We start from the raw sequence: 21,788 nt of genomic DNA, 5'->3' as shown, positions 1-21,788 counted from the left end.
AGGGCTTTCAGTGAGCATGTTAAGGGGCTTGAGGCAACGCTTCGGCAATGATGGGAGCAGTGGGGTGGATATGGGCGGAAGATCCATCGGGTCTCTGGTGTGATGGTTGGGCTCGAACAGCTCGTGTAAGCGTAGAAAACTGTGCGGTGTATAGGAGCTACGGTCGAGCGGGCTAGCTACAATTAATACTCCGTATGTGTAGAAAGAATGATTCTTGAATGCTCTGTACTCCTTACCATCGACTTTCTGTTTCTGTGGGGGAAATGATGGAACAGTGCTAATAGTAACCAGATACCTAGGTGACTTGGAAGTTCAACCAATAGGAGATAGGGGTAGGATATTGCTTCCTCCGTACTCGCTAGGGGCGCTAGTCAGAGATGTCAGAAGAGTGGCTACGGACTTAGATCGATGCATTGGTGGGCCGGTCCCTGGCGATCAGGATCGATATTACCCATCTGCTCACTAGGAGTGGGATGAGGTTCGATTCATGCGAAATGCATGGTGGGTGGACGCATGCGGACGGAGTATACCATAGCTCAGCTGCGGGAAGAACGCCACTGGTTCGTCTTGTCAGTTGCTGACGGTAGGCCTGTTTGCGCGGGGGGGGGGGCTGGAGGAGATCCGCACGGCGCTTAGGAATGATTTTGACGAGTTTGAGAGGGCCTTGCTGGGATCTAGAGGGACGAGTGAGCGGGCGGCTGAGGTCTTTCATCGCTTTCGTTCAGGGGAGTGGTTCGTTAATTTATCCTATAGGGAAAGATCCATATCCTGATAAGAACAGGAAGCTGGGCCTTCCGTGGTAATTGGGGGGAGTATGGGTTGCAAAGATTTAACAAGCCTTGGTCAAGAGAAAGCCATCAGCATGAAGTGTAGGGACAATAAGCGACAAATGTCATCCTCTAATTAAGAATACTGGTCCTTGCGCTTGTACGCCGGGCCCCGAGGGATGTGGTGTGGACGTAAACTCGTAGAGGAGTTTTCTCCGTCTATTTCCAGGCAGAAACCAAGTACGCAACTGCGCGAGAAGGTAAATTGTTGTACACTGTTCATACCGAAGGCGCGGGCAAAAAGACAAAGAATTAAAAAAGAAACGGATCAGGCTCTAGCCGTGGATCGAACACGGGACCTCTCGCATACAAGGTTTGTGCTAGGGTTAGCCCTAAGCGAGAATCATACCACTAGACCACCAGAGCTGATTGGTTGAAGTAACTTCAGCTTCTTAGATCTATATACGCAATCGTTTAATATATTCCATAGACCTTCAATCCGTCGGCCCTGGTGGCTAGTGGTATGATTCTGATATTTGGCAGTTGTATTTTTGCCATCAGGCAGAGAGCAGTTTTCTCAATAGTTTGTGCGTCTTGTCGGGCGAGGAACTTTTTTTCGGATAAAGCAGCCCTGAGGTAGAGCATGTGCGCAGTTCGGCTCCTCGATGCGGCAGCTATATATACTTGGCTCCTCCTGTGCATCGCCCAGCATTCCCCCCACCCCCAACATACACCAACGCGACAGCGATGCCATCCCGCATCACAGTCAAAAATGGGCCTCTGATATAATAGTCGGTCCGGAGTTGTTAGACCAGCGATCTGCTAAATATTCCTTAACAGGACCGCACGATAGTAGGAAGTCCAGTCCTAGCCCTCGGCGGACACACGTGACCCTCCAAGCCCTCGCGTTATAACCCAACAAGTGGTCAACGAGAGTCGGAGAGCTGAGTTATTTTCCTAGAGAGCTACTACTACTCTGAGATATGGCAACCCCCTTCGCGCTAGCAGAGAGCAAGGTCCCCCGTTGGTCGAGTATCTTATTTCCAACCCCAACTTAACTCTGTCGCCCATACAAGGTGAGGCGTATGCCACGCAAATGGAGTCCGCATTCCGAGAGACAAAGACGTTGAATCTGATCTGGTTGAGTAATGACTATAAGACACCGTCGCGAGTGTATCCCGATTGCCGCTTAATCCGTGACCCATCAGCTCCAGCAGTAGACCAATGGGCACGGACCGCCGGTCTCTAGGATAAAACGTCGACCTCACCGGTTAAGGGGCAAGTAGATGAGCACCGCTTGGAAGAGACAGAGATGTATGATTCAATTCAGAAAGACTATATCCCGCTACTGGTAAGTAACTTTATCATCACGTCAATCACATCACCAACTAGTAAAACCCCATTCCATATCCATGACCGCAAATTGGAATATCCCTGTCACGATCCAGACTGCCAGCCCTAGTTCCCATACCGCACCACTCCCAAGCCATAATCCAAACACTCAGCTCCCCAGCTCAAACCTCTCCCTCTCCCTCTCTCCCCATATCCTCGCAGACACAGCCACAGACCCAACCGCCGAGTTTCGTACCGACCCCGCATCCGACAGCGGCGACATCGCCAGGGGCAGACTCACCGGGCGCGGATCCTTGCCCACACTACTCGCATCACCGACTGCACTGCCTGGCCCAAACATAGTAGATCCGGACATCGGTGTAGATTGCGAAATCTCACGGATCGTCTTGGGCTGCCTTGCATTCCGCTTTCGACGCAGGTAGAGAATGAAGCCGACTAGAGCCGCGACGAGCAGGACGCCCCCTCCAACGCCAGCCCCAATGCCTGCCTTCGCACCCGTTGACAGACCCCCATCCCCGCCGTCCCCAGATTCAACCTCATTCCCATCCCCACCCGCAGAAGCTACCGTCGGCGTAACCTCCACCGTCCTCGTAACCGTCTGCGCGCTATTTGTTTCCGTCGTACTACTCGAACTCGTACTCGTCCTCCGATCCGCATACAAGAGAACCTGATCCACAAAGTCCCCCGCACCCCCATAAACATCCCACGTATAAATCCACACCGAGAACGCCGCCGTCTCACCGGGCTCAATACTCGGCAAGACACTCGCCGGCAAAACGGTCGTCGAGTACTCCGGGTTGACGGTCGTGCTAAAGACGATGTCGTCCATGCCGGTTGCGCCCATGGGCTGCAGCTCGATTGTGAAGTCGTCGTCGTAGTCGAAGTTGTAGTACCATTCGAGTGTGAGGCTTGAGGTGGAAAGGACCTCGCCTTGCGTTGGGGAGGTTAGGAAGATTCGTTCAGTTGCTGGGTCGGAGGTTGAGGTTGAGGTTGGTATGGTTGTAGTTGAGTCTGAGTCTGAGTCTGAGACTGGGTGAGGAGAGGTGAGTTAGCGAGCGGTTTGGTAGGGTCGATGAGGTTGCTGGACATGGACAGGACCGGGATTGGGGAGTTGAATTGGGCCTACCGGATGAGTCTCCCCAGTAGATGATAGTTGAGTATCCATCATCTGAATCATTGTCGTCGCCGCTTTGGGCGATGACTGCTGTTGTAGCGAAGAGGAGGAGGCATGTATGTAAAAGAGCACGCATTTCGACGCCGATGAAACCAGCAGCGATTTGAGACGGTTTTGTGCCACTTCAAAGGGCTCTGCCAGAGACAATTAGGATTTGAGAGTCAGGGGAAGGAAGGAAAATAAAAAGCGCCCAGCCCAGACCTGGTCCATAAGCCAGACCCTGAGAGAGGGCTCTGCGGCGCAGTCACGGTGCATTTTTTAGCCTCAGGACACGAGAGTTGATTGGGTCGTACAAAGCTCATTTCCCAGACTCCTGGGATTCTCTTGGCACGCTGGGACATTCGTTGGCCTAGACTAACGGTGGGATTAGATTCAATCTGGCTGCAGTTTGGACACAAAGTGGTAAGTCGGTTGCAGCGCAGTGCATCGCATCGCAGTACTCTGCAGGAGGTAGTAAGAAGGGTTCGATGCAGGTGCAGATGCACAGCAGGTCCTTACAGTGTCATATTATGAGATCCCTATGATCTGTCACCGGCGAAGGATTCCCTAGACCAGGAACAGGATAGTTGGTGCTGGCGCTCGGTTACCGGTACGGATACCTTTGCCTTCAACGGTCCGACGGAGATGGGTCGCTTGCCATAGCAAATTGTCGCCGGGGGTAGTGATTAAACGAGAGAGTATTGCAGGAGAGACTAAATGCATAGATAGGGTATGTGAACTTCCTCATAAAGGCTGTTTGGAATTCGCATCTGAGAAAAACAACCCAGCTCCAGTGTCACCGGGCATCTCAAATCGTTCCCTCACTTCCTCTCTCAGCCTCATCCTCGCCCTAACTCCTCCCAGGAACCAACTCAATCCCGGAACCCCTATTCGAATCCAAACCCCAAGCGGCGCCGTCCTAAAACCCATCGGCAAACTCCCTGGTCTGAACTCCCCACCCAGACCCGGGCTCCAATTCCCATTCGGAAAGACAGCAGGCAAAGTCGGCTGCAACCCTGAAATCTCACGAATCGTCTTCGGCGGCTCTGCATAGTTCCGCTTTCGTCGGCGGTAGATGAGGAATCCGATGATCGCGACGAGAAGCAGCACGCCCGCCGCGATACCGATTCCGATACCCGCCTTGGCGCCCGTTGAGAGGCCCTTTTCTTCGTCATAGTAAGAAGAAGAAGATTATACGCTGGATCCATCGTCCGAAGTCGTCGTCGTAGCCGTAGCCGTGACCGTAGTCGTGGTCGTCACTGAGCCCGAACCCACACTCCTACTCGTGAACGTCGCGGTCGTCGGATCCGCGACTCTCAGAACAAGCCCAGTGACATGTGTCCCAATCATGCTCCCGTCTTCCATCATATATATATTGAGCCAGACCGACGTTGTTTGGCTGAGGCCGAGGGAGGCAAAAGCGCTTGCGGGGATTGTGGTTGAGCTATTGGGGGCGAGGACGGTTGTAGAGATTTCGTCTATGGTGTCTACTTCGTCTGGGGACCATACGTTGACTTTGAAGTAGTCGTCGTAGGCGAAGTTGTAGCTCCATTCTAGCTAGAAGGAGTCTGCATCGATGGTGTCGTCGGGTTGGGGGTGGACGAGCGAGATGGTTTCTGTGGAGGCTGGGATAATAACCGTCAGCAATTCTGCGATCGTCTAACACGAAGAGAGTCTGGCATTTGGTGAGATGCGTAGATAAGGAATGGTTGGGCCATACTGGGTTCCACCGAATCTGTGGTACTGGTATGATGTAGGTAGATCGTAGAATATCCGAAGGTAGTAGTTGTCACATAAGTATTGCCATAATCATCAGTGCTGGTCTCGTAGCTGTACTGCCCTTGTGCTTCTGCTGCAGCGACCGCATTCACCATGGCATCGTAGAGGAGCTGAAGTGATATGAGAATGGGCATGATTGCACGCATCTTGATCTCTAATTCAGACGCGAAGGATGCAATTGCAGAGAGTGCGAAGGACAAGGAAGAAGAGATCAGGGGAAGAGGAAAATACGACAGTCAGACCCTGACAAGCAAGCATCTCGTATGCGGTCCCGGCATCCGAGACAGGGTGAACCTTCGTCTTGGCCTGATTGGATAGCAGGGTGATACGAACCATGTTTTGGCAGGAGACTGTTGAGATGCATCGTCCACTGACAGTGACAGTACAGTAGCACAAGGCTGAGCATCTCCGGGCGTTCGTGAGATCTAGCTTGTCATGCTAAAGCTTAGCCAAATGATTCGTTTCGCTAGTCCAGGAAGAGTATGGTTAGTGCTGACTCTCTCAAACAGTTTGATGGGAATCATCGTTTGTCCTACCCTAAGCCCCCCTGCTCGGCACCGTCTGGCCTGCTCATAACCTTATCAACCTGTTGTGTTGGTCGAGCTAGGGACCAGGATCGAGCAGAGTGGTTCTTGGGACAGGTGGCACAGAGTTTATGCAGGCTTAACGGCTTTTATGCGCGGTCTACCTAGATCCAGTTTGAAAATTAGCCAGACACAAGTCTGTATGGTGACGAAGCTACTTACCCAATTCGCATATCAGACGTAAGATTCATCTAAACCTTCCCATTCCATCCTTTAAGCACATCTCTCGCCGTAATTGTCCTAACCCCCGGAAACATCTCAGTCAAACTCCTCTCCCTCGCAAGTCGTGGCCCCCCGTCGAGCGTAAACATCTCAAAGATCGCCATAAACCATTGAAATGCCTTCTTTGGGAAGCGCTCGTACAGCGGGATGTGACCCGGTAACTCCGTGATCTCGAACCTCTTCAACTTCTCAACTGAATCGAGGTGGATCTCGAATTTCGTTTTCAGAACCTCTTCCGCCAGACCAACGAATGAATTCCAAGGCATCTCATCACTCACAACACAACTCTCCTCCTTCCAGACCTGCAGATCAAGAGCCGCGACGACGAATTTCGCGAGGTCGAATGTATACGTGAACGTCACCGGACTGGTACCGTCGCCGGGGATCGCAGCGACTTTGTTGACGATGTCGACGACAAACACATTCGGCTTTAGATAACTTTTCACCCCGCTTTCAGGTTTGATGAAGTAATCGAGGAAGATCCCGTTGTGGAAGACGGTGAACTCGAGGTCTGAGGAGCGGAGGGTTTCGATCGCCGCGAAGTAGTCTTTCAGCTGGGGGAGGATTTCAACCGCGCTACCATTTCCATTCAAATTAGCTCACGAATGGGGATGTGGATTGATAGGGCGGCGGGACATACCTCTCCGGATACTTAATCGCAAACGAACTCGGCACGAATCTCTTCGTCGTGCTTGAGAGTTTCGCAGCCTCAATGAGGTTCGCTTGGGAGGTCGACAGCGAGTCGCCCGCGACAGCGAACGCGCAGATTACGGTGTGAATTTTGTTCGCTTCTAGAACTTCCACTAGGACCGGGACGTTGGTGTAATCGACGACTATTGAAGTTACGTTGTTTTGACTGTTCGAGGGCTTTGTGATGGAACATCAGTACTCTAGTCGGTGTAGATGGAAGCCAAAGTAAGGGATGACGGTAACATACCTTTCGCGAGAGCACGAATGCCCCATGATGAGAGTCAGCGAGGACTTCGACGATTGTGCGACCGACGCCCCCTGTGCCGCCCGCGACTGCGACGTTAACCATTGCGTGCAAAGAGTAATACAGGTCTGTTGGAGAGGAAAGTGAGGGATTTGAAGAAGGCCGCCGCGCTGTGGGCTTGAGCATCCAGCGATATTCTCGGGCATTATATACCTCGAGACCGTGAGGAACCTACTGCGGAGTAAGGGCCCATCTATCGATTCGACCCGCCGTTGACGCTAAAAGCTGACACTTGCTTGTAAGTGGAGAGGGAGTCCTACCAATGACATGGAGTCATGGATCGACTCTATACTTGGTATCGCAATGAATGTTCTTGAGGCAAGGTTGGTATACGCTTTCCACTTGGAAGCGCCATGGCCACAGGGCAATTTGTTGAGATTCAGGGCATATATACAGGATAGAGCTGAGAAATCATCGAAACGGAGTTGATATCAAACCTAGCGCTCGGACACTCGGATTCACCTATCCAGAGCCTGAGCTTGACACTACTCATCGTTAGAAACCGTTATTTCCGAGTCAACCTGCCGGCGATATAGGGATAAGCTCACCATTTGCCAATAAACCCCCCTCGCTCCCAGCAACTCACCATGTGTTCCACTTTCGAGCACCTTTGATCCCGTGCCACCCGCATCGTCCCCGAACACGAAAATCATATCTGCTTTTTGGATCGTGGCAAGCCGATGCGCAACCGCAATGATCGTCAGGTCTCCATTCTCCGCCAACTTCTCCATCGCGCCTTGAACTAGTTTCTCGCTCTGTGAGTCAAGACTGCTGGTTGCTTCGTCGAGGAGCAGGAGCCGAGGGCTGCGAACTAATGCACGCGCAATGCATAGACGCTGCTTCTGTCCGCCACTTAAAGACGCTGCTGAGGATGCGTTTGTGCCGAGCTGTGTGTTGTAGCCTTCTGGAAGCGAGAGGATGAAAGAGTGAATCTCGGCGGAGGTGCAAGCTGATACCATTTTCTCTTCCAGGCCTTGTTCGTTCTCGTCGGAGTCGATGCCTAGAAGCAGGTTCTCTCGTATACTTCCGTTGAAAAGCTTCGGGTCTTGCGCGACAAGTGAGAGGCTTTTGCGGTAGGATGAGACGTCAAGCTCTTTTACTGGAACATTCCCAAATAGAATGCTGCCCTCGCTAGACTCGTAGAACCGCTCTATCAGTGAGATAAGAGTTGACTTGCCGCACCCCGAAGGTCCGACGAAGGCGACAAATTGCCCACTTCCGATGCGCAAGTTGAGATCTGTAAAGACAGGCGTCGGACGGGAGGGGTAGCGGAAGGCAACGTTGCGGAATTCGATGCTGGCATCAAATGGAGCCAGGTCAGACATATGCACGGTGGTAGCTGTTGAGTTATCAGACGGAGATGATTCGCGAGCCTGAAAGATTCTCGCAGCGGATGCTTTTGCCTGCGCGATATCCGGCCCAGAGCTGAACATCATTCCGGCCATCTGTCCGCCTTGAATAATGGCGATATAAACGACGAAGAACGGAACGATGTCATATTCCCTTGATGCGAGAAGTTGGCCGCCGTACCTAAAAAGATCGTCACATTCTAGAAATACTTTCCGATCGGAATTGTCAACCTTACCAAAAGGTTAACGCCATCGCGCAAAAATCCACACTATCCGAGAATGCAAATACTGCACACGCATACCACGCCTTCCTCAATGCCTTTTCCCGCTGCTCGGCAAGCAACGATTGATACCTCTCCAAAATAAACCCCTCCATTGTACAAGCTGACACAGTGCGAAACGCCTTGATTGCCTCCGCCGCAAATGCCGAGCTCTCCGCATATACCTTGGCATTCATGCCCTCAAACTGCGTCTCATATCGGATTCGGAGGTACGCTGCGAGGAGAATGAACGGTAAAGCGGCGAAGAATGCGACCGCGGCAAGTTTCCAGCCAAACGAAAACGAAATAGCCACGCAGCCGATGATCACAAAGATTGAGACTAATGGAAAGACGCCGTTCGGGCCGAAGATTTCTTGGATTTGTTTTGTCGAGCTGGAGAGCGCTGAGGTCAAGGTACCGGAGGAATTGTCGGACGCGTCGAAGAAGGGAATTGGTTGTTGGATTAGACTGGTGAAGTAGTCTCTCCTGTAGAACGATGCGATGAACTATCCGTAAATATAAGTGGGGAGCCTTGTCATATAGAGACGGAGAGGGGGACATACATGCGAGGCAAGGACAGAGCAGAACCCCAGCGTAAAGTAGCACGCCCCCACGGCGAGGGCTAGCACGAAAAACATCAACGCCCAGAAGTTGGCGGAGTCGACTAGTCGTTGACCAGTAAAGTTAAAGACCTCTATGAGCTGGGCGAAGAGCCAGCTTTGGAGAGCGAAGCCGGCTGGAGGATGTTAAGCGGCTGAGACTTTATGTGGATAGACAACTTACATCCAGACCCAGCAGCGGCCGCAAGAACAATAACGAATAGCATCCAGTATTTCCGCTGCTCGTAAAGTATAGTACCGAAGCTCTTGAAGCCGCCTATCCTCTTTTTCGGTGATTCCTTGGATGCGTCTTCAACCTTTTCCTCCTCTTCAATAACCCAATCGTACTGCTGCTGAGCATCTTCGACAACGGCATCTGCTCCATCAAAAGTACCAAGCTGCTGAGCTTTGACGAGCCCGGCATAAACGCCATCATTTTCCAGCAGCTCTTCATGGCTTCCCTCTTCGACGTTTAGCCCATCCCTCAGCACGATAATCCGATCGGCATTCCGTACAGTCGACAATCGGTGTGCGATCATAATCGTGGTCCGATCTTTAGAAACACGGTTCAATGCGACTTGAACAATCTTTTCACCTCGGACATCGATTGAGCTTGTCGCTTCGTCGAGTACCAAAATTGGGGGTTGTGAGACGATACCTCGGGCGATGGTCAGCCGTTGCCGCTGGCCGCCACTGATGGTTATGCCGTTCTCGCCAATCGGGGTGAAGTATTTCTGTGCAATATTAGCATGACATCGAACTTTGACCGCTGCCAGAGAATGAAGAGGTTAAGATATCATACCAACGGTAGCCGTTGGACGAACTCATCAACGAAAGCCTCCTTGCAAGCTTTCTCGACGAGGCCTTTCTTGACTTCGTCGGAAGCATCTTCCCACTGAGACCCAATCAGACCGAAAGCAACATTGTTGTAGACCGTGTCGTTGAAGACGAAAGGTTCCTGCTGTATGAGGCCGATCTGCGTCCTCCACCATTTGAGATTTAGGTCATTTATATTGTGATTGTCGACCTTGATGCGCCCACTATCTCTCTCATTTTCCGCCTCGTCCTCGGACGACGATGGCGAGGTGCCGAGCTGATACCACCTCTCCAGCAATGAAACAACAGTACTCTTGCCGCTTCCCGACGGCCCAACAATCGCCGTTGTCTTACCGCGCTGGAAAACGGCGTTAAACCCATTCAGTACGGGGACGTCTGGTCTAGACGGGTAGGCAAATGACACGTTTTCAAAGACGATATCCGAATGGCTCGAGAGCTCCGGCTCTTGTAGACCACCACTTGGTAGTCCCTCCGCATCAATGACCGAGAAGAACGCAGCGGATGCACTGACTGCCTTCGAAATAGCCATGATTGGTGCTGCAATACCGCCCATTATGGTCACCACCAGGAGGACGGAGAAGAAGACACTGCAGTCCGGTCAGTAATGATCATCGAAGTCAAGTGTAGACGATGTACGTTATCACAGTTCCAACATTCGAAATGTTCCCTTCGCGATAGAGCTTGATTCCGAACCAAAAGGCCAAGGCGTAGCTGCAGTACATGCTGAAGAATAGGATGCCAAGATGAATCCCTGTAACGAGGGCCATTTTTCGCCCTCGTTTGCGGGCTTCCTCGACCCACTCACTGTATCTTCGAGATAACGGTCCTTCAGCGCCAAGCGAGAAAACAGTTCGAATGGAGCCGAAGACTTCGCTTGCAATCGATGCATGCTTTTCATCAGCGAGATCCACCCCTCGTTGTCCGGAGACCAAGATTGGAACTGTAACCCCGAAAGCTAACACCACAAACAAGATGGCCGAGGATACGACGAGTGTCAGTGCCCAGGAGTAGCGGAACGCTATCGCATATGCGGCGATCAATAGGGCGATCGACTGGAAGAGCATCGCGAGACGGTCTGAAACACTCTGTTGCATCGTATTTGACAAGGCTGTGATGGTATTCGTAACGCTGCCGATCGAGATGGCGTCGAGTTTACTGACGGGTTGACTGAACAGCGAGGACATATATGATAGTCGTAGGGATGATGATGCCTTCAAGCTGATCATGCGGAAGGAGAGCATGTAGATGTACGTCAACACAAACTTGCCGATGAACAGGTAGACGAGGTACAAACTGAGATCGTCAGTAAAGCGCCGATAATTCTTGACAATATTCAGCCTGCCTATTCTTGTTGACGGTCGACTTGAAGCGGGACTCTGTCACGTCGGAATCGGGGAGAAAATACGCGTTGAAATCTCCGACGAGGTTGCCAAAGATAATGTTCATCAATGGTAAGGCCTGCGCTTGTCAGAACATCTAATTCAAAATGAAAAGCAAAACCTACTATCCCGGATCCCATCGCGCATCCAAGACCCAGTATCATAAGAAGCCAGCCATAGTTGCCGGTGCCGTAGGAGAGGATTCTCTAGCCTTTGTCAATTTTGAACAATTAACCAAGCAGAGAATAGAGCCGGTCGAACCATACGATGTAACTCGCGAAGAACGGCGGCTTTAGGCCCTCTTCGCTCTCTGATTTGTTGTTTTCTTCCTTGCTTGTCTCGGCCTTTTCTGCCGGGGGCTCCTGCATCTCGATCGCTTCCGGCGGAGGCGTAGCCTTGGGCTCAATCGCCGAAGTGTTTGCAGGCCCGTCCATCATAGATGGCCATGTATGATAAGCGGCTAGCTCTTACTGCGCGAAATGGCTGAAATGTTCTGATATATGACGCGCTGAACATTAGGCAGACGTGTCAGCAACCGAATTGGTTGAGATGCGGCGACCGTGACTCAGTGGCCGTCCTGGCGCCTTGGCGATTGGCTGACATTGGGTGTGTCGTACGGGACACCGTGGCTGTGGCATGCTGACTGCAGTGCGAAGGACAGATGTCAGATACGAGATGAGGCTGAGATGATCTTGGAGCGATGCCAGTCGATGATGTTGAGAAGAAAGCAGAGGTTGAGAGTGGGGGTGTGGGTGATGAAAAGTCGCGTTCATGTGACGCGCCCGGCTTCCTAACAGAGAAGGTGCGACCAACGCCTAGCCTGGCCGCCTGTGGGAGTGGGCTTCCAAGACCGGGGTTCTGTAGGAATGGAACTCACTAGAATATCTGAACTCGTTATCATTGATGATTGTGTTCTCCATGGCACAATAAATCTGTCGTCAGGAATCTTGGTACATAGAGGTCAGATATTTGGAAGCTCTCATTGCAGGTATATATTCTATTGATGCTAGCAGTAAGGGCCAACTATCGTTTGTAAACAGCGTTATTATGTGATTACTGGTAACACATGACGATTATGACGTTTGAAAGCTTAGAAAGAGAGCTAGGAGATCTTTGCTCATAGAACGTTATGACTAGTGATACTGACAAATCAAACGCCCATAAAAACTCTTAGTAGAGTTGGTCATAAACTATGGAGGAGAAAGGAAACAAAGGCAACTCGCAACTCCAGATCTCTGCAAGGTCCGGCAACGTGACATATACTATGACTTTTGATCGTGGGCCGTCATCGTTCACCCAGCCCATAGGCACTATTTACACTATAGATTGCCCAAGTGACTGCACTGCTTCACAATTATCTCCTCCAAGCAATTAGTGCCTATGAAACTGTTTCGGCATCAATTTACTAAGCCGAATCTCAATAGAACTTCTCACTATAAACTAGTAGACAAACCGCCACAAACAAACTATCAACTACGGAGTAGACGTGGCATGTATAACGACCTCAAAGCTACCCTGAACATCAGCAAGCCGCGCCGTACGGGCATAAGGGAAAGTACCACAAAAACCTCAGTTGATCACCGATCACGCCAGCCACAGGATAGGACAACCTTAAAAAACAAGCCTCAAAACGGGAGCTGACCAGCGGCACAGTGACAGCACCCAAGGTCCGTACCCACGCGAATGCGCCGATCGTCATTCGCCACCGCGAACGCCAGATCTGATGTATCTGTACTGGCACGGGGAAGGCAGGTTCCGGATTGCCGGTTGGGAGGAGGCGCATTACACCCAACTGATCATTTCAGATTCCGAAATCCGCGGAGTTAAGGCGAGGGGGAAGGTACGGGTCTAGATCAGGTGGAGGAAAGCACTGATACTTAAGCTAAGGCAGTGCGCACAAAACAAGGTGAACTAAAGTTGCTGCCCAGGCACCAGATGCATTCCTGCGCGTTTCAGGTATAGTTCGGTGCTCTAGCCTCTACCATACTTGGGGCCGAAGGAAGGTTGAATGCCGTTCCGTGGTGTTTCAGGAGTCGAAGCCTATGAGGGTCCAGGACCTGGAACCTGGGCCCTGGGCCGCTTGGAGCGGTTGGAGCGGTTGGAGCGGTTCGAGGGCTATGACTGCCCAGGGACCATAGCTTACCAGCAGGCAGGGGTCATAGGCAGTCAGTACACTGCACAGAATGTTGTAAACAGAAGAACTCTTTAAAAAGGCAAGTAGATGTCCGGGACAGTCATTCTCCCCCTGAAGATCAGGATACTATCCGGTGCTTGACAGCCTCCGATCGGCCGTACCGGCAGTCTCCGACCCAGCAGGTCTCCACAAAAGTACCACGAAAGCCTCGATTAGAACGAAGCTTATCCTCATTACAAGTGTAGATCCCATGTGCAGCCTGACATGTATCTCCGCCGTTGTCCCGGGTTGTTAGGGCTAGGCTCCAGGGTTGCTGAGGTGACACAGAACGGCAACCACCCCCACGCCCCCCTGTCAGGCCCAGATTGCACGACTCAAGAGCAAGTACAGTGATTGGACAGAAACCAAGGAACCGAGATATCGCCATCGCGTCCCGGTGGCCTGTGCCCCTGGCGGCCAATGAGAGCGGATAGCCCGAATCCTCCAGTAGAGACTTTCTTTGTTCAAGATCTCATAGCACTCGATCCATCAGTTCGCAGCATCGACACTGAATATCCCGGCGCGGTCCGAGTGCCATGCCTGTCCTTTAATATCCTACTATCGGGACCCTAGTCCTGATCCGTGGGAATCTCACTCCAGCTTCGAGCAACCATGTCCCCAGATGGCCTCCGACAAAGAATTCCTAGAGCAAGCGATAACCTCCATCATCAACCCGATCCTCATGGGAATCACATCATTCCATGTCCTAGAGCTGCTGTTCTCCATCTTCCTGACCTTCGAGCGCCGCCAGGGCCTCTACTTCTGGAGCATTCTAATCTCAACCCTCAGTCTGGCGGGCTACGCCATCACCTCTTTGATGCGATACGACACGACCGACGAGACCATCCTATTTGCAAGTGGCGCCGGGTTCGCCATCGCCTATCCGACACTCATCACGGCACATATCCTGACCCTGTACTCGCGTCTGAATCTCGTCCTGCACAGCCGGCGGCTCCTCCGCGGTGTTCTGGTGATGATACTCGCGACATCGGCCCTCTCGGTCCCCACGCAAATCACCGTCGCGACAATGTTCTCGGCGTTGCGCACGGAGCAGCTCTATCGCGCGGAGCATCTCGTCGAGCGGACGGTGCTTTCCATTTCCATGGCCCGTGAGTTCGTCATCTGCGGCATCTACATCGTGCAGGCGTATCGCAGCCTCCACCCCATTGCGCAGGCGAAGGGAAAGGCCGGATGACGCGTCCTAGTGCACTTTATGGTGGTGCAAATTCTTGCGATTGCCATCGATATTGGGTTCATGGTACAAATGTACATGAATGCTGCAGTGGTTGCTGGGGGTTACTGTGCGGTGGCGTACGGTGTCAAGCTAAAGATGGAGTTTGCGGTGCTCAATTCCCTCGTCTCGCTGCTCAAGAGTCCGGTTGTGTTTAGTTCGCGGTCGGGGTTGAATGGGCAGGAGAGGGGCGGGCTGAGTCTGAACATAGAGCTTGCAAATCGTCCGGGGGCCGATTTGCCGCGGTCATAGATTAATGGTTTGGAGTGATTTGTCTCATGTATATTAGCGTGTATCATTTCTAGTGGCAGTTTGCTTTGACTCAGTTCGTTATAGACGCAAGCGAGCAGACAATCGGTGCTTGGTTTTGGCCGTTGGGACTATGGTTTCCAGCTTCTAGACCCGTCGGCCCCTAGGTAGACGAGGGTAGCGTGCTCACGATGCCCATGGGACATTAAACCTCGATTGCGATAAGGAAGTTTCCACCATCGAACTGCGTGATACGCTCCCCGTATACACCCCACTGGTTCCTTAGGGCCCCAACAATTTTAGATTTTGCATGGTTGTCCAGCCCCCTCCCACACTTAGCGGTATGTGGCCGGCCCACCTATTTTGTTTGAGGAATGATGCTGGATCTGACGCTTTCTTTACCCATAAGGGTGCTCTACAAAGGTATGCTTAGGAAGATCCTTAGGAAGGCCAAATATCTAGTAAGGGATACAAGGCTTGTAGAGAACAACGGGTCCTAGGAGGCCTAGCGAGTCAGAGAGGTTTATTATCTAGAGAAACCCGTTATTTAGAGAGCTCTGGCCTTTAGATAGGTCGACACCAAGGTAGATACGTGCTTGGAAAGGTGCTTACGGAGTAAGCAGTCACACGTATGTACGGATACCAGATTTACTGGACAAATAACATGGGACCACCAAATTAGAGGGGAAGACCGGTTTCAAAATAATGAGATCGGCGGGCGAGAGAAACCGCAGTAATTAGGCTCTTCCTGTTTATCGAATCGGCCACGGAGTATAGCGATGCACGTATATCCAGTTTTGATCACCGCCGTTGCAGATCAGGTCAGAGCGCTAATCCTGCTCGGCCTGACACCTGGGCAGACAACCCGGCCTAGTTAAGGTGAATTTCTCCCAAAGACGCAGGGTAGCTTAAGCACAGCCGTTAACCCGAAATTACCGTAGAGACCTGAGACATATGCATGGATCGACCACAAGTACCGAGTCCACGCCATCATACCCCCACGGCACATGTTCCGCCACCCAATCAAAAGAGCCGCCAACAATCCTTCGTGATCCTTGTGGCACATCCTACCAGTATAGACTTTCTTTGTTCGACCCTCGCTCAGCTGGTATTGGCCGGTCCACCCGTTGACCCCCTTGCCGGCCACAAAAATAGGTCCGCGCCCCTGGTCGGTCATATAAAGGTTAAGTAAATCCGGCTCCCGTCCATCTATCCGCGGGCAGCAGACATCACACTCTAGGCTGGACGAGACTATGTCCTTTGACTTCCATACGCGCCGCCTAGAGGCTCGAGACCCACTGGCCAACAACCTTGGGAACCCATGCCCAACAGAAACATACGATCCGTACGAGGTCGCTCGCGTCGTCGGGACCTGGTCGCTCCTCAGCGTCGCCGCATACAACGTCATCGAGCTATGTCTAGCAATCTCCCGAACCTTCGAGCGCAAGCACGGGCTATACTTCGTCTCGATTACCGTCGCGACATCCGCACTGGCAATGTATATACTCGGCTGCGCGATGTTATGGGGCGACCTCTACACCCAGGTGGTGGGCGACTACACCTACACAGTCTCGTGGCCCTTCATAGGCACGGCGCACATCGTGGTCCTCTACTCGCGCCTGTACTTGGTCCTGCACAGCCAGCGGGCTCTGCGTGCGGTGTTGATTTTCATCATTGTGACTTCGCTGCTGTCGGTGCCGATGCAGCTGGTCGTCCCGCTGCTTGTTGTGGGCGGGGCGGACCCCGTGGATCTGCTTCGCGATATCGTGAACTGGACTCAGACGGTTGTTCTCTTTGGCAGTATGGCTCGCGAGCTCATTATTGGTGGGGTCTATGTTGTCCAGGCGTATCGGTATTTCCATCCGATTGCTCAGGTCAAGGGGAAGAAGGGCAGGAATGTTTTGGTCAATGTTATCATTGTGCAGGTTGCTGTACTGGTTTTGGACGCGGGGCTTATAGCGATGTGGTTTACTTGGGCAGGTGTTATGAATGGCTTTACGGCGTTTATGTATAGTGTGAAGCTGAAGATGGAATTTGCGGTCTTGAACATGTTGGTGACATTGGTGAACAGTCCCATTGTGCTGGGGGGGTTGGACGGGTCGGATGAGGAGAGCGGAAGTGGACGGATGACCCTGAATCTTCAACAGCTGAGCAGTAGAGCGCGAGAATAGATCCTTTCTGGCATTGGGATTAGTGTATTGATAGAAATAAATAACTTAATCCTCCTCGATCCTTGCGTTGGTCGATCGTTGTTTGTGTCGCCCTGATCCGTAGCTAGCCCTAAGTACCGCACTCGGAACCCCGAGCTCACCAGCCCTACTCCGCGACCTCAAGCCCCAACCCAACTCCGGTTCCCATCAATATTGAAGAAAGCCGAGACATAGCTATGCTGGATACTTTCGTAAGCACGCACCGATGTTATTGAAACAGCTTTGAAATCATGGGCTGCCCTTTGAAATCTCGGAACCTGCTTTGGTATCACGGAACCTGCTTAACAATCATGCCATTATAGCAAACCACCAACCATGGGTGATGCTTCAAGTGCCCATTGAGGACATAAATACCTCGCAAAACCCCGCTGCAGTCAGAGCTCATCAGTCTATCCAGATACATCGCAATTCAAACTTCAAACAACCTTCTACTCGCAGCTTAAGCAGCATAAGCCCAAGTCAACCCTCTAGCAAAATGCCTTCCTACGTTGTTACCGGTGCCAGTCGTGGCCTTGGAGTATATCTACCCTCCCATTCCCATCCTACTCCTCTCCGATCATCTCTGCATTTTCTAACTATAAGCTGAACAGTTCGAGCTCGTCCGCCAGCTCGCCGCCGACCCATCCAACACCGTTATCGGTCTCGTCCGCAACAGAGCCGCCGCAGATGCAAAGGCCCAAGCCCAGGGCCTCACCTCCGTGCACTTTGTTGAGGCGCAGTATACGGACCTTGACTCTCTCAAGGTATGTCTCCCTTCCTACTATATAGTTGACTGATAAAATAACTAATCGGGATACGGTCTAGGCCGCAGCAGAAACAGTCAAGGCCATCACCGGCGGAACGTTGAACTACCTCATCAACAACGCCGCATTCATCGCGGAGGCCACCGAGTACAAAACGCTGGGTGATTTGTACATTACCATTCCCTCTTCATTCCCTCTATAACCCTACCCTTCATTAAATACCGTCCTCTAACTGTTTCCCGCCCAACCAGTAACGAAAATTTCCCAACCCTCGAATCCGACCTCCAAACCTCCTTCACAACCAACGTAATCGGCGTCATAAAAACAATAACGGCCTTCCTCCCGCTCATTGAAGCCGTGCCCACCGCCCCAAAAAAAGTAATCGCCATAACAAGCGGCATGTCGGACCTAAACCTAATCAACGACTCGGGAATGGCCATCGCAGCACCCTACGCTATAAGCAAGGGCGCGCTCAACGTCGCGGTCGCAAAGTACAGCGCTCGCTATAAGAAAGATGGGATTTTGTTTATGGGCGTGTGCCCGGGGTACACTGCGACCGAGCGGGTTAGTCAGGAGGTTGCTGATGAGGATAAGGAGGCTGTGGAAGCGATGGGTGAGGCCGTTGCGAGGTATGCGCCGGGTTTCAAGGGGATTATTAGCCCTGGGGAGTCGGTTACTGCTGTGCTGGCTCTGGTTCATAAGGCGTCTGTTGAGAATGGCGATGGGGGCGCGTTTGTGTCGCGGTTTGGGGATAAGAAGTGGTTCTAGATCATTCAGTGGGTGAGAGTAGTTGGTTTATATCTAGGTCTAGGTCTAGCTATGTTGTTAGGTATGTGTTGCTACATGAAATTTAGGAATTTTTGAACTATAAATAGATATTTTGATTCAATTCGCACATCGCACATCGAACAGCAAGTACCTATGATACTGGCTGCAAATCAGTGAAGGCATCTAACTTTATCACCCTTAGGGTTGAAAGAGCTAGCAGCATCACGCTCCGAATGTGTTGTAGAGGACTGCCGAGTATGTCCTATATAAGTCTCAATGGCTCCCTCTACTAGAACCCGCCCCTTGGCATCATATTCGTAATATCGTCATTTACCTTGTCCGCAAACGCCAAGAACATGTTCTTCGGCAGATATTGTCCAGGAACTTCCCAGAAAGGCCGACCGTCCACATCCATCATGGCCTCACCTGCATGTTTGCCTTTCATTCCGTTCTCATAGGGTGGCCCACCGCACGCTCGCCGGAGTGTTTGGCAGCAATACTGGAATAAAGGTACCGAGTCGCCGGTCGGAAATTGCTTCGGAAGACTAATCGTTTGCCGTCAAGGTCCCTCCTTCTGATATCGTGGTAGACCGTAACTATCTGATCCAGGAGATCCCATTCGCGGTCGATGATGCGGATCTTAAAGTCCATATCCACCTATAGTCAGAAAGTCCCAGGCATCCGGGTGAGCGGTCCGGCACATCCGGCACGATGACAATCTTCCCGGCATCGATATACCTCTGAATGAAGACCGAGATCAAAAGGCCGTTCTTGGGGGAGAATAACTCGGCGCACCGCTTTCTGCCATAGATCGCGTCGATTGTTGCTTGGCCGAGTTCGTGCAGGAAAAGACGCGTTGTTTGGATACGCTCTGCCTCGCACCGCCCCCGTATCAGGCACCAGAGGCAGTCGGGACGTTCTGAGTGCGCCGCGTTGCTGGCCTTGATCAGCTCGTCGCAGAAGGCAGATTGTTGGGCCAGAAGAGGGGGTTGCTTCTCCTGCTCGGTGTTTATCATCGTAGAGTCCATCTCGCGAGTGGTAAGAAGTCGCTTGGACGGCTGATGTGCTTTGACTTTGATGTGCTTCGACTTTGATGTGCTTCGACTTTGATGTGCTTCTTGATAGCTGCAGCGTTTTTGACTAGAGATGGAATTTTCTCTCCGGTTCTTGCGATGATCAGGAAGGAGAAATGCCATATTCACGTGGACAAAGGGCAGAAACGGATCCCCCGGAATGACCCATTAAATCCCATGGTATCTTTCAGCTCATACTCGCGGCCATTCTACCGCTCTTAACATCCGTGACATTATAGAGATAGAACAGCAGTTGTTGAGGACACGAAAGAATCCCAGAGCTTGAATGTGCACCCAGCACCCAGCACCCCCAGTAAGTGGAGACTCAAGCACCTTCGGCTAATCGGCTCAATTAGTTCAGCAATCCACTCAATAAAATACTGATGCATGATTGGACAGCAAGATCAGATACCAAGGGTTAAGCTTCAGCCGATTTCTGCCTGTTTTCTTATTGCTTTTGAGGCTCTCCATGCAACCTCAAGCCCCCCCTACGCAGACCTAATCGGACCATTCATTCAATATGCGACATACCGAAGACCCAACCATCTTAACAGCAGCCTTCTACCTACCCTACTTGGAGAAAAGGCAATAAAACTCCCCTCTTCGACGACGTCTAACGCGAGCAGATCTTGGCGTTGCGGGTCGGCAGGTAAGCCCCAACAATCAACAACCCAGCAAAGCAAGGATACTGCGTGACGTTAGCACCCGCAGGCTCTTGTCCCTGTGAAGGAAAAGTGCGTATCGTTGGTACAATGCGTGCGAGCAGATGATCAAGTATTACTGGTCAGATGCGGGATATGCGCTTGAGCTCACGGGCTGGGATACTTATTCAATCTTCGAGCATCAGATATTGGGTGATGCAAGGGTAGGGAAGGATATTAAAAAGGTGGGAGCTGCTCGTCACCTTGTTGAAATCCGGACTAAGAGTGAGGATGAAGGCAATAGAGACGACTAATAAGCTGAAATGACACAACTGTAAGAATAATAGTAGCTTGATATATATATATATATATATATATATATATACTAATCACAGAGGGCATGTTTTCAAGTTTGTTCTGGAAGGCAAATGTGGAGACGAGCCTGGCGCTGAGATCGCAAGCCCTAATTTTCTTTGCGGCTTTCACCCATCTGAGCTTGACATTGTGACTCCGGCTCTCATCGCCTTGCAACTTGAGTCTTGAGCGCATGTCTACGCAAAGCCTTGAAACCTGATTTTGTAGCCTCGACTCTAGCTATATGATGCCTGGCAAAAACGCTCGAGGTCCCGGTGCTGAGTTTTTGCAGGCTCACTGAAAACTGCCGGTGCCTTTGCAGTTGAAATGAGTCCGAATTGCCACTGGACATTCGGAAGTATATATCGCTCCATCAAATTTTCTTCCGTTAGGTTGGGGTTAAAATAACAATACGGACAAAACCGATCACATTCAAATCGAACTAGGGCTAAATCACGAGTGCTACAATCCTCGCTACTTAAACTAATTAGTACGCAGTTTAGTCTATTCAAGGGTAAAAAGCGGGAGAGGAAGCTCCTGTAGCTCTTTCTACGATACAGTAAATACTAGCATAAGCCCTGATGTCCGAGGCGAGGCGTCAACGCTGCATACAAGCTCTTCCCTTGTTGAAGCCCTAAGAGAGCGCCGTAGGTACTCACCTGGACTCTCGGCGAGCGAAACAAAAAAATCACGAAAAGTTTTTTTGTCTCTCCGAAAAGTTGCTCCATCAACTGTTAAGGCTACAATCTCGTTGATAAAGTACAGATGAGATTGACAGAAGGTACTGTAGACTACATAGGGTCCAGGGTAAGGGTAGTTTACTTCGGAGTCCTGATCATATAAAGAGCGAATCCCAGCCACCCGGTTATCCCTCCAATAATGCAGATATCTAATCAAGACAAAGGGCAGGCAGCTAAGAGTAAATCTGCACAAGCAATCTCGGCACACTTGTCTTGCATGAATTAGGACTCCACCTGTCTATCTAGCCGCTTTACCCACTCTTATCACCAACCAGCACTAATCCAACAGGTGGAGCCCCGCGGCTAACCTCGGAGTGGACCCGCAATTCC

At 51.4% G+C, this 21,788-nt stretch overlaps 8 protein-coding genes and 1 non-coding gene across 9 annotated transcripts; 3 read left to right on the top strand and 6 right to left on the bottom strand.

The window, feature by feature from the left end:
* Positions 1–1,098: 1,098 nt before the first annotated feature.
* On the bottom strand, positions 1,099–1,193 carry BDW74DRAFT_t145. Its single transcript has one exon. It is a non-coding gene; the product is annotated as a tRNA-Pro (tRNA).
* Positions 1,194–2,064: 871 nt separating this feature from the next.
* BDW74DRAFT_32579 (uncharacterized protein) lies at positions 2,065–3,605 on the bottom strand. The gene is made up of 2 exons (XM_073732523.1): positions 3,247–3,605; positions 2,065–3,149 (listed from the first exon to the last, which is right to left on the bottom strand). The coding sequence occupies exons 1-2, from the start codon at positions 3,368–3,370 to the stop codon at positions 2,269–2,271; spliced, it is 1,005 nt and encodes a 334-aa protein (XP_073582881.1). The 5' UTR covers positions 3,371–3,605; the 3' UTR covers positions 2,065–2,268.
* A 412-nt stretch (positions 3,606–4,017) lies between these two features.
* On the bottom strand, positions 4,018–5,186 carry BDW74DRAFT_179246 (uncharacterized protein; the record flags this gene model as incomplete). The annotated part of the gene is made up of 3 exons (XM_073729417.1): positions 4,018–4,434; positions 4,471–4,826; positions 4,994–5,186. The coding sequence occupies 3 exons, from the start codon at positions 5,184–5,186 to the stop codon at positions 4,018–4,020; spliced, it is 966 nt and encodes a 321-aa protein (XP_073582880.1).
* Positions 5,187–5,827: 641 nt separating this feature from the next.
* BDW74DRAFT_168586 (uncharacterized protein) lies at positions 5,828–6,897 on the bottom strand (the record flags this gene model as incomplete). Its single annotated transcript, XM_073726860.1, has 3 exons — positions 5,828–6,434; positions 6,499–6,725; positions 6,796–6,897. The coding sequence occupies 3 exons, from the start codon at positions 6,895–6,897 to the stop codon at positions 5,828–5,830; spliced, it is 936 nt and encodes a 311-aa protein (XP_073582879.1).
* A 247-nt stretch (positions 6,898–7,144) lies between these two features.
* Positions 7,145–11,978, bottom strand: BDW74DRAFT_32483 (ABC transporter ATP-binding protein). The gene is made up of 10 exons (XM_073732522.1): positions 11,543–11,978; positions 11,402–11,482; positions 11,240–11,355; positions 10,534–11,190; positions 9,863–10,484; positions 9,245–9,794; positions 9,025–9,197; positions 8,438–8,967; positions 7,401–8,382; positions 7,145–7,337 (listed from the first exon to the last, which is right to left on the bottom strand). Exons 1-10 carry the CDS (start codon positions 11,711–11,713, stop codon positions 7,311–7,313), a joined length of 3,909 nt encoding a protein of 1,302 aa, XP_073582878.1. The 5' UTR covers positions 11,714–11,978; the 3' UTR covers positions 7,145–7,310.
* A 2,093-nt stretch (positions 11,979–14,071) lies between these two features.
* On the top strand, positions 14,072–14,644 carry BDW74DRAFT_179244 (uncharacterized protein; the record flags this gene model as incomplete). The annotated part of the gene is made up of 1 exon (XM_073729416.1): positions 14,072–14,644. The coding sequence occupies one exon, from the start codon at positions 14,072–14,074 to the stop codon at positions 14,642–14,644; it is 573 nt and encodes a 190-aa protein (XP_073582877.1).
* A 1,526-nt stretch (positions 14,645–16,170) lies between these two features.
* BDW74DRAFT_155155 (uncharacterized protein) lies at positions 16,171–17,116 on the top strand. The gene has a single exon (XM_073724789.1). The coding sequence runs from the start codon at positions 16,183–16,185 to the stop codon at positions 17,098–17,100; it is 918 nt and encodes a 305-aa protein (XP_073582876.1). The 5' UTR covers positions 16,171–16,182; the 3' UTR covers positions 17,101–17,116.
* Positions 17,117–17,541: 425 nt separating this feature from the next.
* BDW74DRAFT_32473 (uncharacterized protein) lies at positions 17,542–18,771 on the top strand. Its single transcript, XM_073732520.1, has 4 exons — positions 17,542–17,656; positions 17,730–17,882; positions 17,944–18,050; positions 18,134–18,771. The coding sequence occupies exons 1-4, from the start codon at positions 17,615–17,617 to the stop codon at positions 18,648–18,650; spliced, it is 819 nt and encodes a 272-aa protein (XP_073582875.1). The 5' UTR covers positions 17,542–17,614; the 3' UTR covers positions 18,651–18,771.
* A 475-nt stretch (positions 18,772–19,246) lies between these two features.
* BDW74DRAFT_179241 (uncharacterized protein) lies at positions 19,247–19,846 on the bottom strand (the record flags this gene model as incomplete). Its single annotated transcript, XM_073729415.1, has 1 exon — positions 19,247–19,846. One exon carries the CDS (start codon positions 19,844–19,846, stop codon positions 19,247–19,249), a length of 600 nt encoding a protein of 199 aa, XP_073582874.1.
* Positions 19,847–21,788: the final 1,942 nt, after the last annotated feature.

The sequence above is a fragment of the Aspergillus multicolor genome (genome assembly GCF_047715735.1).
Source record: "Aspergillus multicolor strain CBS 133.54 unplaced genomic scaffold BDW74scaffold_16, whole genome shotgun sequence".
Classification (NCBI taxonomy): Eukaryota; Fungi; Ascomycota; class Eurotiomycetes; order Eurotiales; family Aspergillaceae; genus Aspergillus; species Aspergillus multicolor.
Note: the sequence above shows the minus strand (reverse complement) of the source record. Positions and strands in the feature narration are given on the sequence as shown.